A 19995-nucleotide genomic window follows, 5' to 3' on the forward strand; every position below is an offset into this window, starting at 1 on the left:
TCTCTCTCCTGCCTCCCCCCTTCCACGTATAAGGACCCTTGTGATTACATTGAGTCTGCCTGGATAATTCAGAATAATCTTCTTCTGTCTGGTCAGCTGATGAGCAACCGTTCTCTGTGCAACCTTAATTCCCTTTTGCCACGTAAACTGACATGTTCACAAGTACTGGGGATGGGGCCATTACTCTGCCAGCCGCAGAAGGGAGCATGATTTTTTCCCCACGTGGCTGTCCATTTGATCCAACACCACTTATTGTAAAGACTCTCCTTTGCTCAGGGGTAATTTTGAGTTGCGTGTGCAAATTCCACCCCGACAGGCTGGGTTGGGGAGGATAACCCAGGAGATGGGGGTGACTTTCCTGCAGCTGCCCTGGCCTGGATGTGTTGGATGGGGCTGCCATGGAAACCAGAAGCGAAGGAGGCAGTAGTGAAAGATGACTGGGTCAGCATCCTGGCCCGGAAGGCAGGATCCCAGAGCCCATTCCTTCCTGTTCCCCTGATCGCTGGGCGACCTCAGCAGGCCCCTCCCCACCTTGGGCCTCTGACTCTGTCTGGTCTTAGGGCCCTTCTTGGCCAGCACAAGTTTTCTTCATTTGGGCAGCTGACGCTCACTGTCCTGTTTGCTTCACTCCTGTGCCCTGGGCCTCAGTTTTCCCATTCTGTGAAGTGGGAATAAAGGTGGGTCAGGGGGCAACTTGAGGTGTGTTGTTCCCCAGCCCTTCTTTTTGGGCCTGATGGGGGAGCCCATCCAGCGGAGCCAGGGTGATGCCTGCCCAGTGTCCTGGGCCAGTAGCAGGAGGGCTACAGATGTCCAGTTGCTGGGGCCGTGGGTGGCCACACAACCAGGAGTGGGTTCTGGGGCCATGGCTGTGCCCTGGTTCTGAGCATGCCAACTGTGCGTGCATGCGTGTGTGTAAGACAGGGAAGTATATTGACGTTCCTTCCCCTCCCTAGACCTGACACAGCCCTGATCCTTTTTTTCTTCTTTTTTTTTGGCTGCCCCACATGGCTTATGGGATTTTAGTTCCCCGACCAGGGATTGAACCCTGGCCCTCTGCAGTGAGAGTGCGGAGTCCTAACCAATTCCCAGCCCTGATCCCCTTTGCCAGGAGACAGGATCTGAACTCCAAGCTCGAGGGGAGGATGGCCACACCCCAGTGTGTCCAGCTCAGGTAGGACTGACAGGATGGCCCTTCCCAGGGCTCTGCAGTCACCCTGGGGGTGGGCAGGACACGGAAGATACCAACTGACTTTACAAAGTAAGAACCGCAGCCCTGAGCTCAGAGGCCGTGAGGATGGTAGGATGGTGAGTGTGTGGCACTGGATGCCAGCCTTCCGGCCTCAGCCCCTGCTTGTCTCCCCCCGGCAGGTGCCAGGGAAGCGGGGAGTCGACAGGCTCTTAGGTCGGTCTGTCCTTCCCCGCTCAGCCCCGTGGGTGCCCCTGCACCCCATGTCCGAGCTGCTGGCACGCATGCCCTGCCGTCTTCCCAGCGTCATCCTCCCTCCCCGTCCTTGAAGCCATATCAGCTGGTGTGGCGTGGGTTCCTGCCCCGGCCCTGCTGTGAGGCTTGGCTGGGTCCCTTACCCACGCTGGTTCTGGATGGCCACCAGGCCCCTGGGTACTCCCAGGGCGACTCGGGGCCCCAAGCCGGGCCCACCACCACCACATTCTTCCTGGGGTCTCCCGTCCCATCTCCCGCTGCTGGCCGGCCCCTGTGTGAATGTTGGGCTCACACAGCCCGCCCCGCGGCCTCACTGACCGGGGGAGAGCAGGGGTGGGTGGGGGGCTGGGGCGCGGGCAGACGGGCGCCGTCTCCTCCGCTCTCCCAGGCCTGAGGGGCAGCTGGTGTGAGCTGGCAGGACTCGCGGGGGGCGGGGGTGGGGGGGCTGTCCCAGATCTGCTCTGCTCTGTGGGGATTCTCGCTTCACCACTGGGTGAAATTCCCTGGACCTCAGTCGCATGCGAACAAGATGGGCCTCTTTTCCAAGCAGGTGGGACAAGCAGTGGGTGCCGCCTGGGCGGAGGCCCATGGGGACGTTGGTCACACTCGCCCTTGGGGCCCCTGCTGGACATGGGGGTTGGGCTAGCACTGGGTTTCTAGTGCAGGCGGGAGTGTTGGGATGCCCCGTGGGGCAGCTGGGGGGGCCCACGCCGCGCCCACATAGGGGCCTGCCTTTGGGAGCCTGGCGGTCAGCACCCGTGGGGTTCACTCTGTTTGGGGCCTGTCCCCCATTCCTCTTGGTGGGTGTGCATGGGGAGGGGAGGAACTGTTTCCTCTCCCCGTCCCCTGGTGTCTGTCTTTAAATTTTTTTGACTTAAAAAATGTTCTGAAATATTTGAGGCACTCAAAAAGAATAGACAGGGCACAGTGAACTCCCACGTACAGCCTGCAGGGCTTGAGCAAATCTCGGGAGTTCCCTGGCGCTCCAGCGGTCGAGACTCTGTGCTTCCAGTGCAGGGGGTGCAGGTTTGATCCCTTCCCTGGTTGGGGAGCTAGGATCCCACGTTGCCATTCAGCATGGCCTACAAGAAGAAGAAGAGGAGGAGGAAGAAGCAAATCTTACAAATAGAAACGAAGCCCCAGTTGCCCAGCCCCGGCCCCGTTCCCATCCCCCAAACTGCATTTCTTGGCCGTCACGTGGGATGCCGTGGATAAGCGCCGTGTAGGCGCCCCCAGGACCCTCGGCCACGGTCCCCGGCCAGTCTCCACTGCACCTGCACTGTTCCCCCAGGCTGTGCCTGCCCTTCGCCCAGCCCTTGGCCCACCTGCCCTTTCCCGGAGGCCTTTCTAGCAACTTGGTGTCACCTGGCTTTTTGACTTTTCGCCCATCTGATTGGGTGGGAAAGGGGATCTCCTTGCAGCGTGGATTTGCATTTCCCTGCTGACTGGGGAGGCCCAGCTGCTCTCCAGCCTAACAACATCCTCTCCTCGAAAGCTGGCCCGGCTGTCATCAGGGTGCTCTCAGGTCGGTGCCCTCTGCTCCCTTTCTTCTCTGCCTCCAGCCCCGTATACTACACACCAGGTGGGTGCCCCAGGCCTCAGTCACTTCGCACCCAGCCTGTCCCCACATGAGCTCCCCACCCTGGCCCCTTCCTGCTCCCAGGTCCCTCCAGGTGTTGAGAGGTTCTCCTGCCTTCTGCCGTCCTCAGCCCTGCCTCCCCCCCACCTCCTCCCACCTGCCCTCCTCCACCAGTACTTGTCACCTGCTCGGCACCTGTCCCCGCTCTGTTCCCTCCAGCCCCTGCCTCCGTGGAGTCCCTGTCTGTCACGGCACCCCGTCATCCTCATTAGCTCCCAGAGGTTTTGCCGAGATGCTCGTCTGATCTGCGGGTCCTCTGGCTGATGCCCTCCATGTCTCATCGTCCCCTCAGCCTGATGCCTGGGCAGGATTGGAAGACCCCCTCCCCCCGCCTGGATACCCACCCCCTGCACATTTTAGGCAGTCTAAATCCTTAGCTGTTTGGTTGACCTGGCAGAGCGGAGTCTGTGCCCTGCAGTTTCCCCAGCTTGGACCCAGCCCCCCACCCCGTGCGCCTCCCACCGCCCGCTTCGCCCCGTGGCACTGCTGTGGTCTGGAGGCTTTGGGCCTGCAGTGAGGGGGCAGGGGCCACACTAAGTCCATCTCTGGCTGCCATGTGGCCCGGCACATGGGTCACAGGCTCAGGAGGTGGGGGGAGCATGGGCACCCCGACTGCTGGGACCCCTGGGGTGGGCAGGAGGAGCGCCCCCCCCCCCCCCCCCCCCAGAGAGCTGCGTCTGCTGGGCAGCAAGAGAGCCCAGGGTGTGGCTCTTGGCCGAGGTCTCTGAGCTGAGGTCTGGTCCTGGGAGCCTGCTTCCTGGTGCCCGCCTCCCATGCCCTCTGGGCGACGCTGGCACAAGGACATGGGCTTTCCACTGCCCTAGTTGGCATCTTTCCCCCTTCTGTCGGGGCCGCACCCTGGGCCGCTGATTGGTGGAAAGTTCCTGGGCCTCATCCCCCGCCCCCGAAGCTGCAGCCCGCCACCCCCAGGGCAGCTGAAATGGAAACCCTGAAACGCAGCCCGGGTTTGTCTTTGGTAAATGGTAATTGAGGGCGGCACAAAGGGGGCCTGTTGGTCTGAACGCCACCTGCCCTTGCTCGCCTCTCCCACACCCGCCTCGTCGGGGCCCCGGCTCCCTGGGGGAGGCGGGGTGTGCATCCCGGGCCTTTGGAGAACGTAATAGAGACCAGATCGTAGTGCTGCTGCCCTTTCCACACAGCCTGCGCGCCGGGCACAGAGGGACATTCGTGGGGCTGTCTCATGGACTCGCTCATTTGTGCTCCCCGCACAGCAGCAGTGCTTCCCCCCCATTTTACAGGTGATGGCACTGAGGCTCGTGCGGAGCCAGGGTCCCACAGCCACTCGTGGTGGGTCTAGGGTTTGGACTCCATGAGACTGGAATCTACTTCCTCCCAGGCCTCCCCCATCGGCTGCAGTGTGGCCAGAGGCCAACTTATCCCCACGTCCCAGCTTTTCCCAAGAAACCCCTCTCTTCCTCTGTCCCACAAGCAGGGCTGAGTCATAAAGGGGCCTCCTCCCCCTCTTCCTGTTCACCATTCTTCTCTCCATCTCCCCTTCCCTGTGTTCCCCCAGCACCGGAGGCCTGCACGGGGGCAGGGGTGGGACTGGGGTGGGCCAAGTAATGCAGCCTTGGTTCTTCTCTCTCCCGCCAGCTCCTCTGGTCTCCTTTGTCCGTGAGGCACGTGGGTGCTCTCCCCAGAGGCCAGGGGTCTCACAAATGTTATTCCAGGCCTGGGCCAGGCAGTGTAGGGAGGCGGAGGGCTAGACCTGGGTCTGGTTCCAGCCCAGCTGCTGAGCCATGTGTGACTTTGGGCTCGACCCCGCACTTTGTTGAGCATCGGATGTTCCTCCTGTAAGGTGACCACCGCCTCATCAGGGCGTAAGGCCTGGCACACAATAGGTTCCTCACGCTGGACGCTGCTGGGTCATCAGGGTCTGGGAGGGTAGGAGGGTGACTGTGAGAGCCTCCAGAAGCCTCCCGTGGGAACAATGTCCCTGGGGATTTGTGGCCTTGAAGGCCTTTGTCCTCTGGGCCATAGCACGTGTGCTCTCATACGGGGTTTCCAAATCACAAGCTCTGTGCCGGGCGCCATGCTGGGGCTGGGTTCTCAGAGAGGAGACGGTGGCCCCACCTGGGGTTACCCGTGGGCTCCCAGGAGGCATGATGAAGGTAGGGGAACGGTATCTTCTCTCCTTGGCTCAGTGTGTGATCCTGAGGTCTCTGGGTCAAAGATCCTGGGAGACTTCCTGGAGGAGGAGGCATCGAGCTAAGTGTTCCATATGTGGTTGGAATAGGTGAAGTGAAGCAGGTGGGAGAAAAGGCACAGGCAGAGTCTGGGAGGTGGGAGACGGTCAGGCGAGTGGTAAGGAAATGCAGGGTCATCGGCAGCAAGGCTGGTTGGGGAGCCTCCAATGCCGGACACAGTTATGACGCCTGGTCCCTGTCTCAGAGGGCATGTGGGCTAGTGAGGAGTCTAGACCAGCTGCATGAAAAGCTGTGGTGTCAGACGGCCAGCTGGGCTGCTCACTACAAGCCACTCAGTCCTGAGGGCTGGGCCCTGAGGAGGTGACGGGGGCCTCCCGGGCCTCTCATCCCCATAAGCCAGCATCATTCATCCATTCAAGTGTTTTCCTGAGCACCTATAGGCACCAGGCATCCCATCAGTGCTGAGGATACCACAGGAAACAGACTCAAGTCTTTTCCTTGTGCAGTAGAGAAAAACAAAGCTGGGGAGGGCTGGAGAGGGGTTGTAATCTTTGAAGGGGACGTTGGAGCAGATAATTGGAGGAGATGAGCAACACACTGGATATTTGAAGGAAAAGCATTCCAGGCAGAGGGAACAGCATGTGCAAAGGCCCTGAGGCTGGAGTGTGCTTAGTGTGAGCTAGTGTGGCTGGAGTGGAGTGGGTGAGGGAGAGCCTTGGAGGTGGTAAGGAGGGCCTTGAAGCCCATCGCACTACTAGGGGGAGCCTTCAGGGATTTCTTTTTTTTTTTTTTTTTTGGCTGCGTTGGGTCTTCATTGCTGCACGCAGGCTTTCTCTAGTTGCGGCGAGCGGGGGCTTCTCATTGTGGTGGCTTCTCTCGCTGTGGAGCGTGGGCTTCAGTAGTTGTGGCACGCGGGCTCTAGAGCGCAGGCTCAGTAGTTGTGGCACATAGGTTTAGTTGCTCCGCGGCATGTGGGATCTTCCCAGACCAGGGCTCAAACCCGTGTGACCTGCATTGGCAGGGGGATTCTTAACCACTGCGCCACCAGGGAACCCCAGGGATTTCATTTTTTATAGAATTTTTTTTTAAAGTTGAGATCTAATTTACACATTATTAAATCTATCCATTTTAAGTGTACAGTGTGATGACTTTTAGTATAAACATACAGGTGTGTAGCCATCACCACAATCCAGTGTTAGAACATTTCTACCACCCAGAAAGTTCTCTCATGGCTGTTTCAAGTCAGTCCCTGCTCTCAACCCCTGGCAACCGCTGATCTGCTTTCTGTGTCTATAGTTTTGAAATTTCAAATAAGTGGAATCAAACTATATGTAGTCTTTTGGGTCTGGTTTCTTTCACTTAGTGTAATGTTTTTGGAGGTTCACCCATATTGTTGCAAATGTCAACAGTTGGGTTCTGCATTTGCAGATGTGGAGGGCTGACTGCACTGTACCATTTTATATGAGGGACTTGGGCATCCTCGGATTTGGGTAACCTCAGGGGTCCTGAACCAATTCCCCAAGGATACCGAGGGGCAACTGTGTACTATTGTCTAGATGAACTTTGTGTTTATATATTCACCAGTTGATGGACATTTGGGTTGTTTCCATGTTTTGGCTATTGTGAATAAGGTCACTATGAACATTTTTTTTTTTTTTTTTTTTACAAATGATTGTATGGTTATATGCTTTTATTTCGCTTGGGTGGTTGGGTCATATGGTAGGTATATATTTAACTTTTTTTTTTTAAAGATGTTGGGGGTAGGAGTTTATTAATTAATTAATTTATTTTTGCTGTGTTGCATCTTCGTTTCTGTGCAAGGGCTTCCTCTAGTTGTGGCAAGCAGGGGCCACTCACTATGGCGGCCTCTCTTGCTGCGGAGCACAGACTCCAGACGCACAGGCTCAGTAGTTGTGGCTCACGGGCCTAGTTGCTCCGTGGCATGTGAGATCCTCCCAGACCAGGGCTCGAACCCGTGTCCCCTGCATTAGCAGGCAGATTCTCAACCACTGCGCCATCAGGGGAGCCCCTATATTTAACTTTTTAAGCAACTGTCAAACTGGTTTCCAGTGGGGTTGCACCGTTTTTCATTTCTACCAGCAATCTGTCCTGATTACTCGACATCCTCGTCAGCACTTGATATTGTCAGTTTTTCTGATTTTAGCCATCCTGATCTGCGTGAAGTGGTATCGCATTGTGGTTTTCATCCACATTGCCCTTGTGACTAATGATGTGGGTCATCTTTTCACATGCTTATTGCTGTTTACGTATCTTCATTGGTGACATGGGTATTCAAATCTTTTGTTCATTTTTTTATTAGGTCTTATTAGTAAGTTGTAAGGGTTCTTCATATGTTGGTGAATAAATGACCTTTGTTAGATATATGATTTGTAGCTTGACCCAAGCCTGACAGCGAGTGACTCCTGGGCCCCAGAATTCCCGGGGTGTCAGGGAGTTGGTCAGGGGATTAGAATGTTGGATTTGGCGGACTCTGGGCGGCAGGCCAAGGCTGGCAGGCATGCCTCATACTCCCATCAGCCCACCTGGGCATGTAGGTGCCACTACTTTGTGCCTTGCAGGAGCTCATTTTCCTTTGCTCTTATGTCTAACCACCCTGTGTGAGGAGCTGATCCTTCCCATGGCTATGCCAGGACGGTAATAGTGTTGTTGGCTCATGCTGCTGGCTTGGGAGCCTTTCCGGGGACACATATTCCTGCTGTGAGCATTGTGGGTTGGCTTCTGTATTAGTCAGAACTTCTTTGGTTGCAAGTGACAGTGTCCCTCAAAGAGAATTAGGCAAAAAGACATAACAATGCCTGTGTGTGTCAGGATTTGTTGGCTGATGTAAGTGAAGGGCTCAAGTGACCAGCTTCAGGTTCAGCTGGATCCAGGCCCTCCAAATCCTGGGACTTAGCTCTGCTTTCTCTGTGTTGGCGTTGTTCCCTGGCAGTCTCTTCTATGTAGTAATCCTGCAGCTCCTGGCTTTCATCCCACACCTAGACAGCCCCAGAACAAGAAGAGCACCTTTTCCTAAAGGTTCCAGCCAGAGTCCAGGCCCTGATGCTCCTTGGGTCACATGATCTTCCTTCAGCTAACCATGGGGCTCTGGCCAGGCCTGGGTCATGTGTCCACTCTAGGTGTGGGGATTGGGGGGTCAGCTCATGTAAGTCATATGGCTCAAGAATGGAGAAAAGGGTTCTCTAAAAAGGAATAATATTCTGTGACCATGAGTGGGATAAGGATACGGCTGGACGGGCGAAGGGTGCGGCGTCCCCTACTGCATGAGTTTAATGTCCAGAAGGCACTAATGTCCCCTGTTCCCGAGGTCCTGAGGGGGTGATGCTTTCTCCCCAAATCCGCTGTCCGTCCGCTGTGCTCTGCATCCCCTCTCCCCACTGGACAGTGTGCTCCCCTAGGTGGAGGACGCATCCTGCCTGCGGCTCTGGGGCAGGACAGGGCCTGGCCTATGGTGAGCCCTACATGAATACCTAGTAGAAGAGAGGGTGTGCACACAAGACAGTGGGGGAGTAGGGGATGTGGGCCTGTCCTTTCTGCCTCTCCCCCAACTCCCCTGCAGCCAGTCCCATCTTTCTGTCACCTGGTACCCTGAGCTGATCACCATGGAGATTGGGGGCTTCCCCTCTCAGGAATCCCCTTTGTCAAACACTAGTGCCCTATTGGCCCTATGCATCGCATCTTTCTCTGCTTAGTCATGAAAGCAGGGAGCTGTAATCGCGGGAGGGCAGGCTGAGGGCACGGCAAGTCCGTCCCGGCAGGGGGTTGAGGCGGGTGTAAGCTCCTCTGTGTGTGTGTCCCCGCACCTGGGGTGGAGTGGGTGAGTGCTGGATGGTGAACCCAAAGCTGGCGTATGGCCTGTGTGGTGAGGCTGGTTGATTAAACTAGATGTTGCTTTGTCCAGCCTGCATTGAGGGATGTGAGCTGTTGGCTGGTCCTAGAGGGTCTGGGGGCCACTGGAGAGTGACCCACTGGGTTGCCCATGCATGTCAGGATCTGCTGGCCAGTGCTGTGTGGTGAGAGCTGCATTCAGCTGTTGGTGGCCGTGCTGAGCTGCACGGTCCTGCTAAGGGGCTGCTGGGGTTAATACAGCCTGTGCTGCAGACCCCTGAGCCGGCTTCCTCCCGATTTTCACCTCCTGGGTCCCGGATGTAAGAGAGAGTGTGTGCCCGACCCAGAGTCTGGCGGACTGGAACACGTGTCCCGGCAGCGCCGCTGCCATGCTGGGCCCACGCCCGCAGCCACTTCTCTGTACCTCAGTTTCCCTATCTAGAAAATGGGGATGACCATGGTCCCTGCCTCACGGGGCCAGGGGTGCTCTGCCATCTGGTGACGTTGTGATGTGATCCCTCCTGTTCTCTGCCCACAGGTGAGTGACGATGGTGGAGAGCACGTGACCTGCACAGACCCTTCTCTGCCCACCGAGTGGCACCACCATGCAGAAGCCCAGCGGCCTGAAGCCCCCCGGCCGCGGGGGGAAGCACTCAAGCCCCATGGGCCGGACGTCCACTGGATCAACCTCGGCCTCTGCCACTGTGACGGCCACTGGCTCCAAGGAAGGTGCGCGGGGCCAAGGGTGGAGCGGGGGTGGGTAGTGGTTCTTCCGGAAGAGCCAAGGGAACTTGGGCTGCTCCCTGACCAGCCTGGAGGCCAGCAGTTCCCAGAAGTTCTTCTTGATGTCTGACCACATCCCTTTGAAAATTAACGAGCAGGGACACATGCTTTATGTGCAATTGTTCCTTTTCACGCTCCTCCAAATTTGGGAGGCGGTACCACTGTTGGCTTCCCTTAGGGATGAGGAAATGGAGGCCCAGGGAGACATGGCAACTTGCCCACATCACTCAGCCTGGGAAACACAGCCCGATTCAAACTCCAGCCTCTGCCAGCCTCCCTGCCCCCACTCATTCCCCTTCCAGGGTCTGAAATGCTCCCCATCTTCCCATCAGCTTTCTTGTCTACCACCCAGACCTCTGCCCTTTGAGCTTTACTTGTGTAACCTCTAGTCCTCCTGCTGGTGGGCAGAGGGTTCCTGGCAGGGCAGGGGTAAGGCCAGGTGCTCGGGGTGGATGCACCAGCTCTGAAGGCAGATGGGTTGAGGACAGCTGTTAGCTATCGACTTTTTCTAGTGATAAAAAGTAAGAGAGTCCACTCTGTAATATTTGGAAAGTTTGATGTAGGGGTAAAATTGCCTATAATCTTCCCTAGAGGTAACTATTACTACTTTGGTTTATATCCTTTCACTTTTTTTTTTTAATATATATCTTTGCAATCATGCTGCATATACAACTTGAAAATCTGCTTTTTTATTTTTTTATAAATTTATTTATTTTATTTTTGGCTGCATTGGGTCTTCTTTGCTGCACGCGGGCTTCCCTCTGGTTGCGTCGAGCGGGGGCTACTCTTGGTTGCGGTGCACTGGCTTCTCATTGCAGTGGCTTCTCTTGTTGCAGAGCTTGGGCTCTAGGTACGTGGGCTTCAGTAGTTGTGGCACGTGGGCTCAGTAGTTGTGGCTCACGGGCTGTAGAGCGCCGGCTCAGTAGTTGTGGCGCCGGGCTTAGTTGCTTCCCGGCATGTGGGATCTTCCCGGACCAGGGCTCGAACCCGTGTCGCCTGCACTGGCAGGTGGATTCTTAACCACTGCGTCACCAGGGAGGCCCTCTTATTTTTCACTTTGGTAAATAATGCTGTGATGAACATCTTTGGCACAAATTCCCACTTTGACGACACTCCAGCCAGCAGGGTAAGACGGGGTCCATCTCATCTGATTGGCATAGAAGTTTGGAGAGGCAAAACCAGTCACAGGCCAGACTGGGCAATCTGGGCCCTGGGTAGGGTCAAGTGAAGTTTGAGCCAAAGCTACGGGCAGTTGACAGAGCCAGGTCCCTGGGAAAGCCAGACAGCTAGCATGGAAAGGTGAGGAAGATGTGTCATGTGGCCCGTGGACTGCCCTGCCTGGTACAGGCTCTTGTGGAGGCCCAGACAACCCCTTTCAAGGTGGCAAATCCTCCTTTCCTCATTTCTGAGCCTCAGAAGACCATAGGCAGGGGAAAGAACAAGGGGAAAAGGCTGTTCCAGGTGAGGGAACAAGTAACACAAGGACCCCGAGGCAGGAATGGATTGTTTGTTAAAAAAGAGAAAGAAGACAGGTCTGGGTAAAGAGGAGTGTGAAATGAGGTTGGGGAGGGCAGCAGAGGCAGGTGGTGAAGGGCAGGGGGACTGGGTTTGTTTTAAGTGTGATGGAAGCTGTTGGAGGATGTTAGCAAAGGTCGTCTTGTGGTGTTGGCATTCCTCAGGCCACCAGGCAGAGAGCGGGTTGCGGGGGTTAAGAGCGGGGCTGGGGAGACTGGTGAGGAGGCATGTGGTCACCCGGGCAAAGATGTTTGTACTCACTTCCAGGGCTGTGGGAGGTGAAGGGGGCTGACCACCATGGGTGGGCTGCAGGGAAGACTTCCTGGAGGAAGTGTGAGTGAGCTCAGCCTTAAGGAAGGAGGGAGTGTAAGTGTGGAGGAGGAGGAGGACGATGTGGGTCCTGGAGACAGAGCATGGGCAGAGGCACCAAATGGGCCTAGTGGTCTAGAGCAGGTGGGAGTTGTATATCCCACTGGCTGGAGAAGGGCTCCAGCCAGGCTTGGCCCTGACCCTCTTCTCCACTGGAGAGAGCCCCTAGCACCTTCTGGATTCTTTCCTCATTGCCTCCTCTCTGATCCAGGGGACCTGAGTTCTGGCTCTGATCCAGCTCTAATGTCCCTCCTGTGTGACCTTGGAAGCATTACTTAACCTCTCTGAGCCACAAATGGGATAATGTCATTTCTCTCAGGGAATCAAGTGAGTTAATAAATGAGAAGTGCCTGCAGGCACAAGACTCATTAAAGAGTCATTTCTTTTCCTTTCATCCCTCCATAATCTCATTACAGAAAAATCTGAGTGATAAAAGAAGGAACTCCCATTAGCCCTCCACTTAACCTAATCACAGCCACCACTGTGACCTGTTCCTTCTGGTCTTTTTTCCTGTTCACGTGTTGTTGTTTCAAGCAGTTAAGTCATGGGTTGTATCCAGACTTGCATCCTACTGCTTCACATTTGATTGCGTTCTATGCAAAGCACCCCCCCGCCCCCGTGCTACGGCAGTGTCCTCTTTGCCATCATTTTGAATGGCTACATCCTGGTCTCTCGAGGGAAGGGGAATGGACCACACTGTGTGGCCTGCTGATTGCCTCCTGGTCACACCGCACGGTGGTCTGGGGGCCGCTGAAGGTGGGGCCTGGGTGGTCTGACTCTGCCTGGACCCCAACCCTGCAGGGCTGTTCCTGTGCGGGGAGAGGAGGTGCCGCTCCATGAATGCCCAATTGATCACAGAGACACACCCCCTGCCGAGGGACATGGTGGCGGCAAAAGGCTGCAGCTGCGGTTGGTGCCGCCCTCCTTCCCGCTCTGGCACCTGCTGCCTTTGCAGGTCAGAGAGAGACAGACCCCCGGGCTGGGGGAGGGAGCAGAGAGCCGGGAGCAGTTGGCCAGGGCAGTGGAGCCCTGTGACAGGGGAAGGGAGATTTCTGCGGCTCAGAGCTGCTTTCGTCCCTGCTCCAGGTCTCATAACAAGAGTCCCAGCAGAGGCAGGATGTGTGGCAGCAGCAGGGGAGGACAGTGGCCCCATTCCTGGCCCGCAGGCTCCCTCACCCACCCTATGGAACTGGCCATCAGCTCTCCGAGGTGCTGGAGGTGCCCACCCCCGTGGGAGGCTGCGAGGCTGGGACTCCGGAGGTGGGTGCTGGAGCACCAAGAGAGGGTCTGGCAGAGGCTGGAGCCTGGTGGTGGCTGGAGGGGGGCAGTGGCTCTGGGAATCGGGGCAGTGGCAGCCTCCCAAAGCATGAGCTCAGCCTCCGGGCAGAGGATCTGCCAAGGGTCAGGCCTGGGCTGATGCCTCCGCCCCGCCCGGCCTTTGTCGGTTCCCAGAGCCGCAGGACCAGAGGGGCCGTGGGAGGGGGTCTCTTACACCAGGAGGTGGCCCAGAGGCGGTCAAAGCAGGTGCACAGGAAGGCGGTCTGGGACCCACCGGTGGGCCAAAACCTGGGTGGGGCCTCTAGGTCAGGGGCAGCCCAGCCAGATGGGATGGACCCCCTGGAGACTGCTTCAGATCAGGCAGTCGGGGCGGGGGTGGGGGTCCTCGCTCAGGAGGTGACGCCGGCGTGAAGATCTTAGTGACAAGCAGGAACCCGCAAGGTCAGGGAAAGGGCATCCAGGCAGAGGCAGTGGTGGCTACAGAAGTCCTGAGTCTTGAGACGTCTAAGGACGGGGATGGAGGCAGAGCGGCTCGAGAGGCCTGGGGAGGGGTGTGAATGGGCCGGGGCGGGCGTGGCGACCGGAAGGGAGTTGGGGAGCTGTGGCCCAGGCCGCCTGGGGGTTGAGAGCCTATCCTGGGCCTGCGGAAGATGTGGGGGGAGCTCAGGTCTCCGGGCTGGTGGCCCAAGATGCTGCTGGGGTTAGGCCTTCCGTTTGGGCCAGGAGCAGCCGGCGCTGGCCGGGCAGGTCCAACACTGCTGGGTAGTCGTAGGACCACGGCAGGCTGTGCATAGGAGCCCTTAGTCCTTCCCGGGGTCTGCTTCTGAGCCTCAGGTGGGGGCAGGCCAGGCTAGGCCGTGGGTGTCCCTCTTGGGACAAGAAGGGCTGGCCGCTGGGGAGGGCTCTAGGGACAGGGACAGACCATAGGCCACTGTGAGGTCCCTCTGCCCTTGCCCCCCACTGGGGCAGGAGGACCCTTGGAGGGCCTCTCCCACCCCTTGCCCTCTGGTCCAGCCCCAGAGATTTCCCATCTAGGAGGGACAGCGTTTGACACTTGTGTGTCACAAGCCGGCCCTGCAGCAGGTGTCTTACCACATTTCTTTCTCATTAACAACTGAGTGAGAGAACTGCTCTTCTGTCCATTTGAAAGATGATAGAACTGAGGCTTGGAGGTCTCAGCTGAGTTGCTCAGAGTTACAGGGCCAGAGGGTAGCAGGGCTGGGCTTGGTCTAAAGCTGGTTCAGGCTGCTGGCACCTCCTGCCCCCAGGATTGAGGCAGCTGCGGTGGCTGGACTCGAGTCCACTCCTACGCTCTGCTCAGGCACCGGCTAGACGGGCGGGGTTGGAGGAGCCATCTGTTCTCGTTAGGTTGGTCACAGCTATCCCCCAGTGTGCCTGTGGCCTTTGCACATGTGGACCCAGGACACAGGAGGTCGAGGACGCGTGTGCATGGGCGTCCCCCTCAGAAAAGCAGCGGGCCACTTGGGGCAGGGTCCACTTCCTATATGTTGATCTCCCCCAAGGGGCCCAGAGCTTTGAAGTTCTGGCTTATTGAGCTGGGGCCCGGGTGCTCCCACACCCTGTGGGTGCTCCAGACATGGGAGCCAGCCTGACGTGCCCGGGGTGGGGTGTCCCACAGAGCTTCACAGCTGGCCTCTAGTCCTGGACACTGACCCCACTCCACTCCACCCGCGGAGGTTCGTGTCTTTCACCTTGATCCCCATGCTCCCTACGAGGGTAGGTGGCTTCATCCCCATTTTAACTGACCTGTCCCAGATGCTGCGCAAACCTGGGCAGAACCGGACCAGCTGCCAGCTCTTGCTCCTGCGGAGCTAGCCCTGGCTCCAGGCGGCACTCACTCCCTTCAAGGTCAGCTCTCCTGCTCTCCTCCCCTGACCACATCCTAAACTTTTTAATGGCATCAGGATGGGGAAAGCCAAGCTGAGCTTTTCTGTGGCTGGGCTGCGGATGGGCGGGGGGCAGGGCAGCCTCCTAATGTTCCTGATGAGGCCCAGAATCGATCGGGAATGGGGGCGGGGGGGGGAGCAGGGGCCCAGCTGCCAGCGCCTGCCCGCCTGCCTGCCTGCCCTGGCTGGCGTGGCTGTAGCAGGGCTTCTCCATGGGAAGCTGGCTCTGCTCCTTCCAGGGTAAGCCGCCCGCATCTTTTTCTCCCTGGCGCCTCAGCTGAGTCTGCTGGGTAGGGGCTCTTTCCCCCTGGTTTGGGAGTAAGGGGAACAGAAGGGGGCTTCTGAGTTCCCTTTGGCTCAGGAAGGACGCTGAGCAATCCTTGGGACTGGGGCCCGCCCCGGAACGGCCTGGTAGAGGGTCCCTTCTGCAGGGATGGATGGCTGGAGCCGGCGTAGCAGGGGAGATGCCGGGCCTGTGGTGGCCACAGGGGGCGGGCCCTGCCTTGGTCAGAGTGGGTTGGGAGGGGTCTTTCCAGAGACCATATGGGCGGGACGCTGTCAAGGGACTGACTGGAGGGTGGACCGGGCTGGGGGACTCACGGTGGGAAAGCTGGCGCCCTTGAGGAATGCTCTAGAGACCCCATCCCTTCCTTTGGACCTCGGTGTTGAGTCCCTGCCAGGAGAGCCGGGATCTTAGAGCAGAAAGCTGCTTTGGGGTTTGTGGGGCATTTATGTATGTTGCATAGAGGCACCAAGGAGGGGAGGTCAGGGTCGTGGCCAGGGTATATTTCAGCCCCATTTTGGGGCCCCGGGGATGGAGAGGGGGTCTGTGTGGACCCCACCTCCCAGGGCTTGTCTTCTGGGTGGGGTGCAGACGTGTACCCTGGCAGCCTGGGTGGCAGGCTGTGCCAATCAGGGAAGAATGGAGTTCCGTGGGGTGGCAGTGCCAGTGAGGGGTGGTGGAGCTGGCCTGATGGGCAGGCAGGGTTTCCTTAGGCGACACAGAGAAAAAAATGCTATAATTTTAGGCCAGAGTAACTGTGTACTGCCTGTGGCAGCCCTAGTTTATGCTTGTGGTCTTGGCATGATACTATATTAATAGCACCTCTTTTCTCTCCACCGTGTCTAGTTTTGGATTATAAATTATGTAGGCACCTTATTTATAGCCCTCCCTAAGTCATCACACTGCTCATTTGCACATTAAAGGCTCTGACAAGTCCTGCAGCAAAGTAACCTTAACTTTGCTTAAGCCCCTGTTCCTCAAGTTGTTTGAATTTGGAGATTAAGGTTTTGTTTTCATGATACTTATTAACGCCTTGTTGAACTATGTTCTATGGAACATTTATAGATATGCTTTTTTTCCCTCTGGCTTTCAGGGGCAAAGGGCCAACTTCATCATGCTCCTTGGTGCATGTCATATCATCACTGTGGGTCCCTCCAAGGCCCCTCTTGTGGGTTTTTTTTTTTTTTTGCAGTACGCGGGCCTCTCACTGTTGTGGCCTCTCCCGTCGCGGAGCACAGGCTCTGGACGCGCAGGCTCAGCGGCCACGGCTCACGGGCCCAGCCGCTCCACAGCATGTGGGATCCTCCCAGACCGGGGCACGAACCCGTGTCCCCTGCATCGGCAGGCAGACTCTCAACCACTGCGCCACCAGGGAAGCCCAGGTCCTTTTCATTTTTTTAATCAGTAACTATGTTTAAATTTTTTTCTGCACTGGACATGAATGATCTATGTAAGAAACATTTAGAGAGAGAAAAGCTTGTTTGCTGGGAAGGAGAATGGGTGACGGCAGGAGGGGGCGAGGTGAGGGAAGCTGTTTTGTGGGCCAGGGCGGTGTTCATGTCACCCGTGGGCTCTGACCTCTGTCGGAGGGCCATCGCGGGGAGAGGAGAGAGGTGGCGGGGAGGCGGGTCCCAGGGAAGACCAAAGCGGGATGGAGGTTTGCTTCTAAAAGGAGAAGAGGGTTCTTAGCTTTCCTCTGGAAACACAGGGAAAATGGGAAGGGCTCAGGGAGGTACAAAGGCGGAAGGGAGACCAGGTGAACCGGAAACTGCCTGGAGTGAGCCTCAGATTCCTTGACTGAAGAAATGGGAGCGACGTTCTGCAGCTCGGATTGTTGACTGTTCCGTGCACCCAGCACAGAGCCGGTGTGGGCCCCCGTTCTGAGCCAGCAGTGCAGTGCAGCTTGCATGGAGGGCCTGCTGCGGGGAACCAGGCTGGGTGCTGGAGAGGAAACAGCCCGTGTGAGCTTCCATTTCAGTCTGGAGGCAGACATACTCAGGTGAAGACGGGGTAAATCTCTTGAAGAATGAAGTGAGTAGAGGGTGCTGCAAGTGGGTGGGCTTTTAGGTGAAGCAGTCAGGGAAGGCTGCTCTGAGGAGGTGAGGGAACGAGCCCTGTGACTGTCAGGGCAGAGGTTCTGGGAGGTGCTCCCACCTCTGTTTGCAGTGAGCCCTCTCTCCCCAGCCCCAGGGCCCCGTGGACCTTGGTGCCTTCCTGCCAGGCAGAAGGCTGGCTGAGTTGTAGCTGCGGTCCCGGTGTTCCCCCCACCCCTTTGCTGGGCCCACTTTGACACTGGGTGCTCAACGAATGGGGTCCCTGGTGGCTGGGCTTCGGCAGGTATGAGAAATGCCTGTCTCCGCTTCCCAGGCAGGGCAGGACCAAAGCCCTTGCAGAAGCAGGGGAGGATGCGCTCTCATCTGGGCACCTCCCACCACCCCCGCCTCGAGCGCCCCCCGCTCACGTTGGAACAGGCCACCAGCTGCTGTCACTCCACACCATGTCCTTTAGCCCTTTTTATCAAAGTTCTACTTTGAACTTGAAACCAGCAGTCAGTTCCCTTGTGCCTGGTGTCTGGGGAAGGGTCAGCTGCTGGCGTGAGGTTTAAGTCTGTTGCTGCCCTTTGCTTTCTTGGGGGTTTGCCGAGCCGCTGCTGGTCCATTTGGGAACTAGGAGGGCGGGGAGGCCCAGGCCCTGCCCTCAGGGAGCCTCCAGAACCACCCCAGAGGCTCAGCCCATCAGCCGGGTCTCATAGCTCTGATGACACGCCCCCTCCTCTGGGAGAAGAGGTGGGGCTTGTAGCATGTCAGTGCTGGCCAGTACCTTAGCAATTTCTGACCTCGCCCTTCGTTGCCCCATGGGGAAGCTGAGGCCCAGATATGGGAAGGGGCTCGGCCAGGCCCAGCCAGCGTGTTACTGACGGCTCCCTGGAGGGAACGGGGCTCTAGTGGGGTTACCACCCTTTCCCCAGCTCAGGCGGCTGCAAGCTGCCCGGGGTGAGTGGGGGAGTGGGTGAAGGTTTGTGCCTGTGAGACTGGAGCATCAAAGAGGAAAAATGCAGCAGAACGCCCAAGTGTGGTCGCCAGGCTCGTGACCTGGATTTTATTTTAGCAGCTGTTCAAACAACTGGTCCCCGGGGCCTGTGACCTCTGGAAGGGGCAGGGGTGGGGAAGAAAGGAGATTACCTGGGGGTCTGCCTGGGCCAGGACAGCTGGGAGGACAGCTGAGTAGGCAGCTTCTTGCCAAGAATAGCCACGCTGGGTCCCCCTCGACCTGGGACCCTCCTCTATGCTCTCTGCACAGACAACAGGTAGGGCGGGGTCTCACCTGAGCCACGGCCATTCCGTTAAGCAGATATCACAGAGCCCCTCAGCACGAGGAAGTGTTCTGGAAACGGATATGGGAAGGGCACTGACACCTGCTAGACACCCTATGCCTGCCTTACGGGGAGGCTCTGAGCCAGACCAGGTGGGCCTGGCTCCTGCCTGGGTAACTTTGGGCAAGTTTTATAACCTCTGTTTCCTAACCTGCAAGATAAGAATATAATATAGAAAAAGTACCCAGTCCAGGGCTTCCCTGGTGGTACAGTGGTTGAGAATCGGCCTGCCAATGCAAGGGACACGGGTTTGAGCCCTGACCCGGGAAGATCCCACTTGCCGCGGAACAGCTAAGCCCGTGCACCACAACTACTGAACCTGAGCTCTAGAGCCCGCAAGCCACAACTACTGAGCCCACCTGCCACAACTACTGAAGCCTGCATGCCCAGAGCCCATGCTCCGCAACAAAAGAAGCCACGACAATGAGAAGCCCGTGCTCCGCAACGAAGAGTAGCCCCCGCTCGCCGCAACTAGAGAAAGCCCGTGCATAGCAACGAAGACCCAACACAGCCAAAAATTAAAAAAATAAATAAATAAATTTATATATATATAAAAAAAAGTACCCAGTCCATTGAGGGCACGTAGTCTCACTTCATGAATGGTAGCTGCTGTCTTAATGATGATAACCTTGACCCCTCGTTGTTAGCAGGACCCACGGGCTGCTTGGGCAGTGTCACGAGGGACCTGGAACACCATCTAACTTGTGGCTTCCTCCCACTATGGCTGCTTTTCGGAGCAGGTTTTTTTTTTTTAAGGAACGGGCCCACCTGACCTAGCGGGGTTCCCAGGCCCCGTACTGCTGTGATCCCAGCAGAAGCTCCTTGTAACAGGATTGTCCTAGATGAGAACCAGGGACCCGGAGCTCAGCCCAGGCACAGGGAACAGCAGGACGAGGTCGGCTGCTCTGGTGGGGGGTGTGTGTGGTGGGGGCAGAGCCATGGGTCCAAGGTCACCAGAACTTGCTGGAAGCCCTTCTTCTGCCCCCTGATCCTTTTGTGGTTTTAAATTTTTTCTAATCCCTTAGTTTGAGGATCAGTCATTTTCATCCCAGTAAGCACGGTCAGCACTTGTTCACTTGTGTGGCCCAGGCACCGTCCCTAGGGCTTTGTGTCCATCACTGTACAGCAGCCCCGTGGCGGAGGGCAGGTGAGGAGACCGAGGCGGGGCTCCAGGGTCTGCTCCCTCAGCCACTGTGGCCTCCACCTTGTGGGATCTCAGGGGTGGAAGAGAAGAGCCTTGGGGACACCCCCCACCCCCACCCCCAGGGTCCCACAGAAGGAGAAGGAGACATCCCTCTGCAGGAAGGAGTACAAGATGAGATTGTTCCCTGCTCGAAGGGAACTGTAGGGTTTGGTCAGAGTCTAGGAAACGGGTCCATGCAGAGGAGTCCAA

General features: G+C 57.3%; 1 protein-coding gene across 4 annotated transcripts in view; it reads left to right on the top strand.

Moving 5' to 3' along the window:
- The window catches only part of CLIP2 (CAP-Gly domain containing linker protein 2), a 75149-nt gene that overhangs the window by 9666 nt on the left and 45488 nt on the right, over window positions 1-19995 (top strand). For all 4 annotated transcript variants that reach the window (XM_067705932.1, XM_067705930.1, XM_067705933.1 and 1 more), the window contains exon 2: window positions 9633-9823. In XM_067705932.1, coding sequence (XP_067562033.1) covers window positions 9700-9823 — 124 coding nt within the window. In that variant the 5' untranslated portion in view covers window positions 9633-9699. The remainder of the gene's footprint in view (window positions 1-9632; window positions 9824-19995) is intronic.

This window comes from Pseudorca crassidens, chromosome 15, assembly GCF_039906515.1.
Source record: "Pseudorca crassidens isolate mPseCra1 chromosome 15, mPseCra1.hap1, whole genome shotgun sequence".
Taxonomy (NCBI): domain Eukaryota; kingdom Metazoa; phylum Chordata; class Mammalia; order Artiodactyla; family Delphinidae; genus Pseudorca; species Pseudorca crassidens.